The sequence below is a fragment of the Quercus suber genome, unplaced genomic scaffold (genome assembly GCF_002906115.3).
Source record: "Quercus suber isolate HL8 unplaced genomic scaffold, Cork oak 2.0 scaffold_22, whole genome shotgun sequence".
Classification (NCBI taxonomy): Eukaryota; Viridiplantae; Streptophyta; class Magnoliopsida; order Fagales; family Fagaceae; genus Quercus; species Quercus suber.
This window is the reverse complement of record NW_027069487.1, coordinates 703,913-716,700: the sequence shown is the minus strand read 5'-3', so window position 1 is coordinate 716,700 and position 12,788 is coordinate 703,913. Positions and strand designations below refer to the sequence as shown.

Sequence of the window (12,788 nt, the reverse complement as noted above, 5' to 3'; positions counted from 1 at the left end):
TCATGGTTTGTCCCTTCTCAACCCATTATCTTTTAAAAATAAATCTTATCACATGAGTGCAATCCCAAGCCTAAAAAAGAAAGGGGGAAGAGTATTACAGCTATATCAATTTTACGATTTTAACCAACAAATTCTTCTCATGAAACATACTGACTTTTCTTTTTCATAATATTGGATTTTTAAACTTTACTTTTTGTTCTTCTTGATATTTTTCCCTATTGCACTAAAGTGGGAAGATTAAGAATAATTTTATTTTGGTTTCTCACGAGGTGTCCAGCCCAGCTTACACGCACCTGGACTAATCTCTACTTGCCATGGGAGACCTGGCCACAAAGTGTACACTTTGTGGCTGCTTGGTGGTTAAGATTTAGAATAATTTTTTTCCTGCGTTAAGAAGGATAATTAAAGAGCTATGTGACGTAGAGAAAAGCTAAGTCATAAGATCCAAATCAATATAATAAACTAGCTAATTATCGGCATTTAGTATTAACGATAATTCATGAGCCAAGGCCTTCATTTGCTGGAGGGCTAACTACCACGTTTTAATAAAAGAATAATCTTTCCTCATAATTTTTTTTTTTTTTATAAGTTCACAAAACTATTTTCAAAATTATCATTTCCTTTCATTTTATTATCATTTCCTCAAACTTCCATAATAAGAAATATCACTTTCTAATCCTTATTACCTTTTTTCTCACGTTTTATAGATGTCACTTTCTTCCACACCTTTCTTCTATTTAATTACGCAATTTGATAAAACCTGAAAAAGATATATATTAAAAAGAAAAACACAAAAAATTCTTCTTCCATTTTCCCTTTTCTTTATCTCCTTTTCTATTTTAACCTAACAATAAGTTTAGTATACAATATTTCTAGATTATTTTTTTCACAGGTGACTGCGAGTATTTTTGACTCTTGCCTTTCACATTTGCTAACTAATGATTTTCAATTATAAATTCAAGTGGAAATAATGTTATTTCAACAATAACAAAACAATTATGAAAACTTATAAATATATTTTGAATTAAAAAAAAAAATTAACTTCATGAAAAATATTGTAACTCAATTAACACTTCTTCGAATTTACAGGATTATAATCACTTCCCTTAACTAACTAATTTTATTTAAAAAAAACAGAGTAATACTACATATACAAAAATTTGACAACATTTTTCTCATTAGTTAAGTTAACAAGTTTGTACTAATTCCTAAATCGACAAACTACATGAAAAAATGGACATTCTTTCTCTAATTTTTAGAAATCATTTTTGGAAAGTAAAAATTTTATTAACTTTGGTTTTGAACTTAACTAAGGTCATTCAGTACAAGATAGTTCAAAGTTTATCTCAACGATCTCAAATCCTTGGTGGAACCTTGATCTCAATCTGCATCCACGGAAGAAGTAAAAGTTCCTACTGAAGAGGCCCCCCAACTTGATGTAAATGTGTATGTGAAAAAGAATAAAGATCAAATTAAGAAAAATTTAGATCTTCAATTATTTATATGGTCTGATTAATGTAATGTATGCTCTTAAGGTATAAACTATAAATTATTTATTCATTTTAGTAAAATTTTTATGAAAATTAAAAAAAACTGTACAGAAAATTAGTCACTTTTTTTTTTTTTTTTCCATACAAAATTTTTAAAAATAACTTACAAGTGTATGACCAAAGCATAATTTTTTTACTCATTACTAAATTTTTTTAACCTCTGCACTTTCGGAGAGAAAACGAGGCAACTTTGAAAAAGTCTTGGTCTTTCTCTCCAAACCTCGGGAAACGCACCAGCCCAAACCGGTCATTTAACCCACGAAATCAAACCAACGTTCCGGTCTTACGACAGAGGTCAACCCTCACCCCCTTAGCGGACACCACAAGTCATTCCATTGAAAATCAAAGGGCATTTTGATACTTTGCCACGAGCTCCGATCTCACTGTAGTTCGAACAATGATTTTCACTTAAAAGAGGAATCCCTTGCAGAGTTGGCAATGACCCACCCCCCACCCCCCACTTCCCAAAAACTAAAAAACAAACAAACAGCAAAACAAGCACTCTTTCACTCTCTCTATGTCTCTCTCGGCAGTTAAGCTGCTCCAATCTCTCCCACCTAATATTTCTCTCACACAAATATACACTCTCTTTCTGTATTTCCCTCAGTTTTAAAAAATAAAAGCGAAATTCCTCTTTTACTCTCTCAGCTTATACTAATTCCATCCATTTATTTCTCTCATTCAATTCCCCTTTCATTCATTCATATATTTATTTCACAATACAGAGAGAGAGAGAGAGAGAGAGAGAGAGAGAGAGATGCCGTTGGTGAGGTTTGAGGTGAGAAATGAGTACGGTTTGGGGCAGCCGGAGCTTTACAAAGAGGCCAGCATAGACGATCCCAAAGCCGTGCTCGAAGGTGTCGCCGTCGCTGGCCTCGTCGGGATCTTACGCCAGCTCGGCGATCTTGCTGAGTATGATTTTTCAATTAATTTCGCTCTCTTTTTATTTGTGTTTTAAACTTCACTATTCTCTGTTAGCTTGCTTGATTGCTTGCTTTGTAAGAACCGGGATTTGAGAGCAAGTTTTTCAAATTTACATGTATTTGCTCCTCTCTAATTAGTTACACTCTGTGCTTTTCTACGCTTGGAAGTTTCTGGATTGTTCTAAATCAAAGGAAAATTGACTCGGAAGCTTTAGTAGTTAGAGAAATTGTTTTTGATTTTTGGCTTTTGGATCCTCCAATAAACTAGACATTACTGCACGGACTGTAATTGAAGAAACATTTTAGTGTGATTCTGAAAATTTTTCACTCTCTTAATTTGCTGCCATGTCAATGACCTAAATCAAAAATTCAAAAAAAAAAAAAAATTTAGGTTTTTGTAGTGGTTGTTTGTGTTTTAATACTTCATTAATTTCTATTTGCTTGCTTGCTTTAATAATGTAAACTGTAATTTTGAGAGCAATTTTTCAAATATATATATATATATATATTTGCTTTTCTCTCTAATTAGTTGCACTCTAGAAGCTTCTGGATTGTTCTTGGAAGGAATGAGGGAAAACACTAGATAGTGGATGATAAAGCATTTTCCATTTAGGTTTTTTCATTAACTTTCAAGAACTTAGTGTTATTGAGTTACAATTAATCTAAAGCTAATCTGCTTGGAATCTTTATATTGATGGAGAAGTATAAGTAGTTAGGGATTTTTTTTTTTAATAAGTTTTTAATCTTTAGACCTCCAATAAACTAGAGCATTGACTGTGATTGACAAAAAAATTTTAGTGTAATTCTGAAAATTTTGAATGATTGGTGGATTTTGTGTTGCTGCTTACATGCAGTGAATCTAGATTTCCTGTGCATGAAATGAGTAAGCGTTTGTTGTAAGATCTGAATGAGGAAACTTTGGGAGTACCCTTTTAGTGAAAGGCAATCTACGTTCATTGAATTTGCGATTTGGCTTTGGAGCAGCATCTATTTTTAGAAAATTTGGGTGGTTATTCTTTGGACCTTAAGATTTTATCATGGTCATGGAGCCTTCAATTTTCATTACTTGTTGCAAACGCTATTAGTATGTTAGCTATTTTGGAGACAGATTGTGTTAGATAAAGAGATTGAAATCATTGAGCTTAGTTAAGGCATTTCTAGGAATTGAACTAATGTCCGTATTTTCAAGTCTTGGACAAGTGGTAAGGTGAGATTTGCATGCTCAAACATGCTAGAAAGTCTAAATAAATATGCGATGTATTTGGGTTTGAATAAGTTTGGCATTTTTTTTTTTTTGGTGGGTTGGGGTATGTAAGGTTGGGCTCGTCACAATTGAAAGTTTAGGACTCAAATTGAGGTTTAGGTGCTTAGATGCCCAAGGCAGTATGTATTTTTTAGCTTAGCACTATTATTTGAAATTGGTGGATGTTCTACTTTGGCTTGAAATTATTGTTTCTGGTGTCAAAAGTGAGCTCCTCCAGTATAGTGAAGAGCAAATGACTGGTGAGTATTGGCCACTTATCTCTATAACATACTTTTGAAACTGTTCAGCTATAAAATGATTTTGAAAATCTAGGGACACAGTCTAATATTATAAATTTTTAGAGACTACTTGCACTTCCTCCTACAACTTGAGTTCTAGTGCTTCTAAATTTTTTTTATGGTTTATGCACTAGTCAAGTTGTGAAATGTACAAAATAAAGAATGCAGACTTCATTTTTAGACACCCCCCCCCCCCCCCCCAAAAAAAAAAAAAAAAAAACCCTGCCCTTTTCTTGTTGAGGGTATGGAGGAGTAACGCAAAACAAGTAAGAGTTGTTGTATCTACATTTGGGAGAATCTCTTATCTTTACCTTTGGTTTTTCATGTTATGGAAAATCATGCTCGAGAACATACTTTTTAAGATAAGTACATTATATTCACTAGAATAATTAGAAGTGGATCAGACAAACAGTTGTGATATATATTGTACTCTCTAGAACAACTGCTCTTGTATAGTTTGAATGCTGAGCACCCAGGACTAAAATTGATTAGGCTGCTCTTTCAAATATGTATAGTCTTTGTTTCCGGTCTTAACTGTCACACAACAATTGCAACTGACACATGATCTGTGAAATGGTGTAGATTTGCAGCAGAGGTATTTCATGGCTTGCAGGAGCAAGTAATGACTACGGCTTCTAGAAGCCATAAACTAAATGTTCGTGTACAGCGCATCGAAGTTGCACTTCCTTCCCTTGAGAAGGCTGTACTGACGCAAACAAGCCACATTCATTTTGCTTATACTGCTGGTATGACTCTTTACTCGTGCTTTAACCTGATGTCATCTTTTATATGGTGTCACTGAAATTCTATATAAATTCTATCACATGCTAAATTGGTCATAATTTTGGGTTGAGTAAATGCTCCGGGTCATTGAATTTATGGTGAAATATGATTTATTGATTTTTAGATCAATTTTTATATACTTTGCTTTCTAAGGCAACATTTTTTTATATATTTTTAGGCAATCATTATTTGTGCCTAATAAATCTTGTTGAAATCGTCGTTATTGAAACAGCTATTGAAGCCTAAATTAACTCCATCTTATGGTAATATGTCTCGTGAAAAAATAAAAAGAACAAAAGGTTAGGAAGGGAGATTATTGTTGATACACTCTAATTTATTATGATCATTTTGACACTAAAATATATACTCTAGGGTCTAGACATTTGCTCTAGTTAACTGTGATTAGGCCCATCTAATTATTGAACCTTTTACATTTACTACACTCATAACCAACTCGAATGAAACCAGTTGCATTGTCAGAAACCAAAATTTAGAATGGGCTGTGAAAGTGGCAAGTTTCAAATTACCATTGGTCTGTGGCATCTTAACAGCTTACATATGTATGTACAAAAGCCCAGTTGTAAATGAATTGTAAATTTAATTCTTTGCTGGTTATTTATGCTAGTTGCACTAGGACAAATACCCTGTCTTACAGTGCTTAAAATTTGTTATGTAAAACAGAGATATACGCAAGCGTATTTTGTTCTCATTCTATATTGAATGACATAGTAGGGTAACAGCATCAGACATTGAATTATGACTGTCCAATACGAGGACATTCCCTAACTTCTCTGTATCTAAGCATAAGTTCATCCTCTTTAGGCCAAAAAATGGTGCAATTTTTGCATGAAATCTCTTTTTTTTTTTTTTTTTTTTTTCCTTTCCCTTTCTATGCTTGAATCTGTGTTTGCTGCAAGCGTCTTTTTTCCTTTGTTTTTCCTTGACTTTTGGCAAAGCGATGAAGGAGGTAGTAGAACAATCATAAAATGCCAGAATTAGATTCTTGGATCTCTCACCAATTTCTCTGCATCTACGGCTTCAAATTTTGAATTATAAAGTGTGCCGACAATATGTTGGACATATAGGGAGGTCACATTTAAGATAGAGGACATCTATAAAAAAAAAAACTTAGATCACTTACTTCTAATATTCTGACTGAAGCTCTCTTTGAAGTGTCTGCACAAAGAGAGATTTCTTGTGGGATTTAAATGGGTTTCCTTTAATAAAATGTGCCAATAATTGAAACATATTGTGAAAATATTGTCTTAGACAATGTGTGCTAAAATTTTGAAATTGCGGTTATGCAACATCAGCTGTAGTCCAGAGGATGGCATCATGTGTCAAGTACTATCAGATGAAATGATATTTATTGAATATTTCAGCAGGATTTAATCACTTCTTTCATACCTTTTTGGGATTTAGGGAAAGCTTGACATTTTTTGATCTAAAACCTAGAAGGTATATGTAGATTACAGACTCAATAAATCTGGCGACTAACTATTAGAAGATAATCCTAAAATATTCACCAAGTTTTCTTACCTGATCACATATTTCATAGGATAGGATATGGAACTGAAAAAAAATATTCTTAAAGGTTTTTAGTGTAAATTACTGAAAGTCAGTCCTTGTGGCACTATTGCATGTAATAAGGGAAATTGCATGGTGCTAATAGATAGTCTGGTTCAGTCATAATTTTCATCTTAACTTGTTGATTATTTTTTTTGGCAGGGTGTTCTTTTGTAGAGATTTTTCTATATATGGTTAAGATTCTTTTAGTACTACATGAATCTTCTAGATAATTGAAATCCTTAATGTAAAGCAGTTGCTTTGCAGGTTCTGAATGGCATCCTCGTATTCGAAATGAACAAAATCACTTCATCTACAATGACTTGCCACGGTTTATTATGGATTCCTATGAGGGATGCCGCGATCCTCCACGTTTGCACTTGCTTGACAAGTATGATTAACTTCTTCTTATAAAAGCTAAACTATTCTTGTCTCTGTGTTTTCCTTACTAGAATGACAAGAATATGACATACTGAAGTTTAGGGTTGATCCTAACTATTACATATATGAACCTTTTGCTTTGCCATTCAGATTTGATACTGGTGGCCCAGGATCTTGTTTAAAGAGATATTCAGATCCAACTTTCTTTAAAAAAGTGCCTTTTACCTCTGATGAAGCGACTGAAAAAACCCAAGCCAATAGGAAGGCTCGTAGAAGCAAGGTATGTGCTTTTATAATGAACTCAGTGACATTATTTAATGTTTATTAGAATCATCTATCTAAATAATGTACTCAAATTCATGTCAATCAAGTAATTTTCCTTCCTACCCTATAGTCATATTGCAAAAGAAATTTTCTTTAATATTTATAAGTTGCCTGTACACTGGATGAATTTGCTTTAAAATTTTCTCAATGGAATTATGTAATTGTTATGACGATGGACTTATATTAAGCAATGAAATTACCTCTGAAATTTATTTCATAAGGATGAGTACTAGGTTGCCATGCCATACATTTAGAACTTAGAATTGCCCAAACTAAATTTAAATGCTGCTGCTATGTGGAACTATATATTGATTAAAATGCTAAATGGACAGAAAAAAAGGTCATCACAACGGAACGGACAAGTATTGCGCAGTACATCAATATCCAATCGCAGTAGCAGGTAGCCTATCTACGTGCATACAATTGAATTAGGCATATCATCATTTCATTTTGATGAATTAACAAAGTTGTGTGGCATCTGACCATGCAGATTGCAGTTTGCTTCTCCTACTGTTAACCGGCAAACTTCTTCTTTGCATACTACCTCAGCAGTAGACATAATGTCAAATTCTGACATGGGAGACCGCTCAAATTCCTTTGATTCAAGAAGTGGTTTGCAGTTCACTTCTCATATTGTCAATGGGCGGACTTCTCCTCAAACTGCCTCTACAGTTGACACAACTTTGGACCCTGGAGACCATGCAAATTCTTATGATTCAAGAACTGCTTCAGGATATGTTGAATGTGTTTTCCATCCAAGTTGTTCTGTGCAACCTGAACAACAGGAATCGTCATCTTCTAGGTTGATGCAGCCTAATGATACCCTTGATTCAGTTTTCCCTGAGGAGGAAACTAAGGCTATAGTTGATAACTTTCCACAAAGTTTGTTACAAGAGCAAATTGCCTCTGGTTCTTGTGTTACCTGGGATGAAAAGTCAGAGATAGTGGAGCCTAAAGGTCACCAAAGTGATAGGGATGAAGCTCCAGAGACGCTCTTGTCAAATTCTGACACAGATACACATGAAGGGAGAGGAGTTGACCTTAGAAATGTTGATCAAATGGATACACATGAAGGGAGAGGAATAAACCTTAGAAATGTTGATCAAATTGATACACATGAAGGGATTCAAGTAAACCTTAGAAATGTTGATCAGATGGATACACATGAAGGGAGCGGAGTAAACCTTAGAAATGTTGATCAGATGGATACACATGAAGGGAGAGGAGTTAACCTTAGAAATGTTGATCAAAAGGATAAACATGAAGGGAGAGGAGTTACCCTTAGAATTGTTGATCAAATGAATACACATGAAGGGAGAGGAGTTAACCTTAGAAATGTTGATCAAATGGATAAACTTGAAGGGAGAGGAGTTGACCTTAGAATTGTTGATCAAATGAATACACATGAAGGGAGAGGAGTTGACCTTAGAAATGTTGATCAAATGGATATACATGAAGGGAGGGGAGTTGACCTTAGGAATGTTGATCAAATGGATACACATGAAGGGAGAGGAGTTGACCTTAGAAATGATGATCAAATGGATACACATGAAGGGAGAGGAGTTGACCTTACAAATGTTGATCAAATGGATACTCATGAAGGGAGAGGAGTTGACCTTACAAATGTTGATCAAGTGGATACACATGAAGGGAGAGGGGTTAACCTTAGAAATGTTGATCAAATGAATACATGGGAAGGGAGCGCAGTTAACCTTAGAAATGTTGATCAAATATATACAACTGAAGGGAGAGGAGTTAACCTAAGAAATGTTGATCAAATGGATACACATGATGGGAGAGGAGTTAACCTTAGAAATGATGATCACATGGATGGCCTGCATGAACATGAAAACAGTCTTGAGTTGATGTCTGGCATGAATCAAATTGATGACATTGAAAGCGAAACAGATAATTACATGGATGCACTCAACACTATTGAATCAGAATCTGAAAATGATATTGACTGTCAAACAAAAAGGGAAGTTGAGCTGTATAACTCCGATAGTGATGATGAAGGAATAGATGTAATCCATGAGCTTCCTGTGAATAATTCAGATCATAATCCTCCAGAATTGGAATCTCATACTGCATCCTACATTTCCTTGAATGAAGGAATGCTGTCAAACATACCCAACTCAGATTCCCCAGAGAGTTTTGTGCATGAACAGATTCCTCAAATGGCTAAAATATCTCCTAATTTAGACCATTCAGTAGACAATGATTCCAGTGAAAGCTCTGATATTCTTGATGATTCCAATTCAGTATCTGTTAGTGGTCCAATATCCTCTGCCTCTGAAATTTCTGATTTCAGGGATCCATCGAGGGGTAAGATCATAAGCGGATTTTGCAAGTCTCAAGAAACTCCTGCTGACATTTCTGGTGTTCATTCAAATACTTTCTGGACTAATGGTGGCTTGTTAGGACTTGAACCGTCAAAACCTCCTGATTTCACCATGCAGAATGCTATGAAACAGGATTCAGTGAACAGAAGTAAAGATGAAACCGTTTGCCCGTCAGCACATGGTTTTATGCTCAGAGGTGATGAGCATGAAGCAAAACAAGATACATTGGCCAAGAAAGCTGGAGTCATTGAAAAGGATCCAAGTTATGTATGCCCCACATCATGCCAAGATGATGGTGTCTCCACCAAGAAGACAGATTCAGGATTTTCACCAGTTGATTCGGATTCCAAGTGTGAAGTTAGTGTAATGGCACCTAAAACCGTGATTCCAGTAGCACCAGATATCAAATCCAGTTATGCTGAAGGCAATCAGGAAAATGATGAAAACTCATCTCTAGTGTTCGGACTCAGCCGGAGGCTACTAGCAAATGGTTTGTATAAAAAAGTTTCACTTGTTCGTCATGACAATCCTGAACCTGTTAGTTCTGTGGATGCTGTTGGATTGGAGCAATGTAGTGGGCAGCATAGAGTTGTGAATCAAACAATTCCTGAGACAACTATTGAAGAGCAGCTTGGACGTGGGTCTCCTGTAGATTCACTTACTTCTTCACCACCTCTTGAACATATGAAAATATCTTTCCATCCCCTAAATGGCTATGAGACGTCCAAACTAAAACTGAAATTTCCTGATGGGAACCAACGCTTTGAAGGCATGAGAGACATGTTTCCATCATTTCAGTTGGTCCCTGAGCCTGATATTCCTCTGAATGACTTTGTTTCTGAGTCTGATGATGACACATTTTGTAGATCATCTCCTTCTAAGTCTGATGATTGTCTTAGCCATCACTCTGAGTCAAATTCTGAGCAGTGGGAATCTGGTGAGACTCCTGAAATCAACAATCTTGAACTGTATGATGCCTTATGCAGAATCTCATCGGGAGAATCTATGTCAAGCTCTATGGAGTTTGTGGGGACAGCGAATAATGGCGTCCACATTGATGGTGGAAACAAAAGTGCAGACACCAGAAATGGTGTGGAACCTTCTCTGTCTGGTCCTTTCCTTGATCTTCCCAATTTTGATACTGTGAATCCTGTTCTTCTGCAAAAAACAAAAGACGATCCTAATCTCCTCAAGTTGGAATATCCTGGACAGCCTACCCCACAACCTCCACCTCTGCCTCCTGTACAATGGCGGATGTCCCAACCCCATGTGGATGTGACAGAAGACAAAGAAGACAATCTAAATGAAGCTCTTAAATCTGCATTTGATCTGAAACTTTTGGGATCTGCCATGTTTCAGCAACCTAAGCCAGCCCCAGCGAAGCAACAAGATACTAACAAGGAGGCCAATATTGTAGACAAAGAGAGCAGCAGGTACCATAGTGGTGTAATTCACTTATTGTTCTTTAATTAGTAATTTTAGTATTTAATAAAAAATGTGAATTGCCTCATAGAAGTCATAAAATTGTATTTGGCAGCAGGACCAGCAGAAGTTGAATGGGCAAAAAGAAGCTAATCAAGCTGTGAATGGTACGGAAATGGATGAAAGGGGAGATTTCCTACAACAAATAAGATCGAAAGTAAGTAGCCACTCTCTTTTGTACTTTGGCTGCTTTTCAAATTCCTGGTGAATGTGAAAGCTACCTATATATGGGACTGGTTTGGATTGAATGTGAAATGTGTAAAAGATCAGAGGTCATACAAGTTAAATAACGTGGGCTTTCTTAAAGAGTGAGAATTTTTTATTGTGACAGTTAGCTGCCTCATACTCTTGAGTTAACCTCATTTGAAGATGATTGAGTTCTAGCACATAAGTTCTGGCATGAATTTAGATTACAAAGAAAGCTCCTTTGATCCTTATTGATAAAATTTGTTTCTTATCTAGGAAAAGAAAAGGCAAAAGCAAAAATAAAACAAAATTCTGTATTTGGATTACTGGATGGTTCTAAACATATCATTGTGAAAACTAATGTGCAAGCTTGGCTTATATCATATTAATAAATATCCCGTTTTCAAGTCAGGAGAAAAAGAAGAAAAAAAGAAAAAGAAAGGGGGGGTGTTGTTGGGGGGGGGGGGGGGGGGGGTGGATATTATAATGTACATACCAAATGCCAGGACTAATTCTGGGGTCTATAGGCTTGAGTTAATGTGTACTTTGAGCATGTCTATGTCTGTCTGTGATTGTAGATATCTTAATATGGTAATTGGTTATGTTGTAATAAACTAGTGTCTTGATCAGTACTTCCAGTTATGCATCATTTTTCTGAAGTTATACGTCCATTCTTGTATGATTTTGCTAGATAGATTTTCTATACAATAAAATGGAGTTAACTCTAGCTACTTGTGCTGTTTCTATATTATACCAGTCTTTTAACCTGAGACGCACGGTGACCGCAAAGCCAATTAATGCGCCAGGGCCAACCAATGTCAAAGTCACTGCAATCTTGGAGAAAGCAAGTGCAATTCGCCAGGTTCCAATTTCTTACTCCCCTTACTCTTCTTTTTCCTTTATATGTTCATTCTCTTGTCATGTATGAAACTCACAGTGGAGAAATTTATCAGGCTGTTGGGAGTGATGATGGGGATGATGATGATACTTGGAGTGATGCTTGATTTATTCCTTTCAGGACGTGGTAGGGTCCATGATAAGCAATTTTCTTGTAACTGTGAGTTTAAAAAGTTGGGTAAAGCTGCATTATATATATGTGAATAATTCTAGTTTCTTTTTGTAATTAATTGTAGGGCTTCTTTGTATCTTATTGTGATCATTTAATTGATTCCTTGTTAAGTCAGTGTTGTAAACAATTTGATAAACTCTCAGTCTGAGCACAATGTAATCTACATATTTGAAGCAAAAGTGATATGCAAGGCCTGAAAATATGATGGTTCCATTGGTTTTATTTTATTTTTTATTTTTATTTTTATTTTATTTTTATTATTTTTTTGTGTTGTTGATCAATTTTCTTAGCATTTTTTTGATGAATTACATCTTAACCTTTTAATCATATACTGTCTGAGTGAAAGGATAAAAAGGTGGATTAGGAAGGAATAGGCATAGAAGTAACTTGCATTAATACTTGTAAGCTTTTAACTGGTTGTCTTGGCCAATAGTTTCAAAATAGAAATCTTGAAACGATAAGTTTAGTCACCAAAAAAATAAATAAATAAATAAAATAAATAAATCACAACTGTCAATATGGCAAGTTGTTATTTGTAAAAGTAAAAAAGTGATGTTAGTCATGAGTCTAAATAAAAATCAGTAAAAATTTGTCAATTTTATTGTTGTGAAAATTGTTTTGCCTATAACGTTACTTATTT

General features: G+C 35.1%; 1 protein-coding gene across 2 annotated transcripts; it reads left to right on the top strand.

Moving 5' to 3' along the window:
• The first annotated feature begins 1,984 nt into the window (after positions 1-1,984).
• On the top strand, positions 1,985-10,899 carry LOC112036016 (protein SCAR1). Of its 2 annotated transcripts, XM_024068831.2 has the most exons (6): positions 1,985-2,462; positions 4,598-4,761; positions 6,632-6,755; positions 6,896-7,025; positions 7,402-7,469; positions 7,560-10,899. In XM_024068831.2, exons 1-6 carry the CDS (start codon positions 2,308-2,310, stop codon positions 10,882-10,884), a joined length of 3,966 nt encoding a protein of 1,321 aa, XP_023924599.2. In that variant the 5' UTR covers positions 1,985-2,307; the 3' UTR covers positions 10,885-10,899. The 2 variants fall into 2 exon arrangements, with proteins under 2 accessions (XP_023924599.2, XP_023924601.2); XM_024068833.2 differs by lacking the exon at positions 1,985-2,462 and having other exon boundaries at positions 4,648-4,761; positions 6,621-6,755.
• Positions 10,900-12,788: the final 1,889 nt, after the last annotated feature.